This window comes from Mastigoproctus giganteus, chromosome 10 (genome assembly GCF_048544385.1).
Source record: "Mastigoproctus giganteus isolate SK-2022 chromosome 10, ASM4854438v1, whole genome shotgun sequence".
In the NCBI taxonomy this organism is placed as follows: Eukaryota; Metazoa; Arthropoda; class Arachnida; order Uropygi; family Thelyphonidae; genus Mastigoproctus; species Mastigoproctus giganteus.
This window is the reverse complement of record NC_143584.1, coordinates 23025216-23028421: the sequence shown is the minus strand read 5'-3', so window position 1 is coordinate 23028421 and position 3206 is coordinate 23025216. Positions and strand designations below refer to the sequence as shown.

Below are 3206 nucleotides of genomic sequence, written 5' to 3'. Positions count from 1 at the left end.
GAGGGCGGATGACCCACCTATGTGCGAGATGTGTAATGTCATTTTAACCGTCAGTCATATTTTAATAGAATGTCCTACTTTTATTGAAGCACGGTGCTTGTGTTTTACCGCTTTTAATAATTTGACTGAGCCTTTTACACTCAGTCAGTTAATAGGCGACAGAGACAACATGTCTGACGTTTTTAACTTTTTACATTCTATTAATTTCTATACAAAGATATAAGTCTTATGCTTTTATTTACTACCGCTTTTACCTAAAAACTAATTGCCTGACGTGGTAGCCTTGGCTACCAAAATTTTTAGTAGCATTTTAAATGTGACTTGGCGCATTATGGTCTTAGCTGCCAATGCGCCATAAAAAATCAAATCAAATCAAATCAAACCCAGCTTTTCCATAGTACATACTGATGGATCAAAGAATGATGTCCACGTTTGAATCGCCGCAGTTTTTCCAAACATCACATTAGCTTATCAGTTATCACCTGAGTTCGGTATATTTTCCGCCGAACTAATAGCAATTCAGGTTGCACTGAATCATATCGAGTCCTCTGATATTAACAACAGTATAATTTTCACAGATTCTTTAAGTGCACTTCAAGCACTAAAAAACACCATGAACATCACCCACCCAGTCGTGAAAAGAATAGTCAGCTCTTTACATAGCTTATCAGAACTTGGAAAAAACATACATTTCTGCTGGGTTCCAGGACATATGGGAATTCCTGGAAACGAACTAGCGGACAATGCTGCCAAATCAACTCACCTACCGCCCGAGAAAAAGTGGAAAGTGCCTCATCAAGACTATCGACCAATAATCCAGGAAAAATGCGTGTGCCAATGGCAGTTATCATGGGAAAATCAACCTAATTATAAACTTCGAAGTATCAAGCCAAACCTTGAGCGATGGCCTTCCAGCTTTAATTCAATCCGACATCAAGAGGTAATATTGGCTCGACTGCGAATAGGGCACACAAATATCACTCATGGTTATCTTTTAAGAGGAGAAATACCCCCTCAATGTCATCACTGTAATACACTGCTCTCAGTGAAACACATTCTGGTCGAATGCACAAAATATACAAGAGAACGCCAGATTCTTTGCACTTCAGCCACAACAAAAGATCCTACACTTACCTTACTTTTAAACAATGAAACAAATGTCTCAAGCATATATAACTTTCTGAAGATGATTAAAGTATATCACCTCCTTTAGTTAGGGAAAAAAAAAATTATTTTCTGGTTTCCTTTTCCATTTTCTGTAATTGAGAAGAAATAGCATGCATAATTATCATATGTATGGCGCACTATGGTCATAGTTGCCGATGCGCCCAATAAATCCCGAAACAAACAAACAAACAAACGAAGCATATACTACAAACACGAACTATCTGTATGAAAAAGCTGAATATACTTAAAGTTATCTCATCCATGACATGGGGAGCTGATCGCTATACTCTGCTCCATCTATACCGAGCTTTAATAAGATCGCGATTAGATTATGGCGCTCCAGTTTATGATTCCGCTCGAAAGACTCTGTTGGCCTGTCTTGAAACAGTACAACGTAGTGCGCTTAGGATTGCTCTTGCGGCATTCAGGACTTCGCCAATCCAAAGCCTATATAAAGAAGCCAATGATCCTCCCCCTCCACCTTCGGAGAAAGATGCTGCTCCTCAACTATGCAGTTAAAATAAATCGTTTTCCATATCATCCTATCTGGTCACACCTCTATGATCCCCAATGGGTAAACCTTTTTAGAAATAAACCTCATGAAAACAAACCTACAGGAATCCGCCCACAAGAACTAATTCAGCAGTGGAACATGCATTTGACCAATATTCATCAAGATAGAGAAATCGTGCAACCTCCATGGAAAGAATGCATACCTTCATGCGATTATTACTTTCAACGTTGGGGGAAACAATCCCTGAACAATGAAACTTTTCAGAAAATATATGCAGCCCACTCCTTGGCAAATGCACTAACTCTGCAAATTTATACTGACGGCTCCAAAAGTGACACAGCTCCGGGAGCTGCTGTAGTTCTACCAACAGTCTGTGTCTCGTTACCTCAGAATTGCAGCGTTTTCACTGCAGAACTCTATGCGATTAAGATGGGTTTGACTTTCATTGCTACTAACTCCGCACCAAAGACTATAATATATACAGACTCTTTGAGTGCAGTGACAGCGCTCCATGGCAATTCTCGCTCTCCACATCCATTGATAAATCTAACAAGAACTCAAATATTGGATCTTCATAAAAATAAGCAGAGTGTTACTTTTTGTTGGATCCCAGGGCACATTGGAATGCCAGGAAATGAGCATGCAGATAAAGCAGCAAGAAATCCCACTGACAATGACGATATCCAGATTCCTTTCACAGACTATAAATTAATCATTGACCGAATATGCAATGAAAAATGGAGAGAAATTTGGCATAATCGTTAAATAACAAGTTAAGAAATATAAAATAGAATCCGCAGGTATGGAAATCTAGTTTCCGCTCAAACAGACACGAAGAGGTTGTACTTGCCAGGGCACGTATTGGACATACCCACCTTACGCATCTCTATTTATTGCAAGGAAATAACCCCCACTATGCTTGCATTGTGACTCACCACTAACTATAAAACATATTCTTATAGAGTGCGATCATTATCAGTCTATCACATTAACATCATTTAGATCCCTCCGTAACTTGAATGAATCTCTTCAACTAAGACATTCTTGGAGACAACTCTAATCTATCTGAATTTTTTCACTTTCTGAAACCGATTAATATATATATGCTCTTATAAACTCGCTTTACTGATCTGTACAGTGTCTCTTCACAGAAATAGGCGCAATTTGGTCATAGTAGCCCTTGCGCCAAAAAACAACAACAACTGTATATTAGGGAATTTTAACGGGCACCACCCCTTATTGGGCGATCCTAAATTAGACACACGTGGTCGACTCGGTGAAAGATTTCTAGAGTCACAAAACCTCACCTTACTCAATACTGGTGCGCACACTCACATGCAACTCCGAACTGGACACACCTCAGCAATAGATCTCTCAATCTGTTCTCCAATATTCTTTCCAACCATAGAGTGGTACGTTTTAAATGATACTATGGGCAGTGACCACCTTCCAATCATATGCAATTTTTTAATATCACTGACTCCTTCAAACAAACTCAGTAGGAAATGGAAATTTGTTCGTGCAA

General features: G+C 39.1%; 1 protein-coding gene across 1 annotated transcript; it reads left to right on the top strand.

Annotated features, from left to right (window-relative positions):
• Positions 1-1498: 1498 nt before the first annotated feature.
• Positions 1499-2446, top strand: LOC150078867 (uncharacterized). The gene has a single exon (XM_090382873.1). It carries the CDS (start codon positions 1499-1501, stop codon positions 2444-2446), a length of 948 nt encoding a protein of 315 aa, XP_090238999.1.
• The last annotated feature ends 760 nt before the right edge of the window (positions 2447-3206 follow it).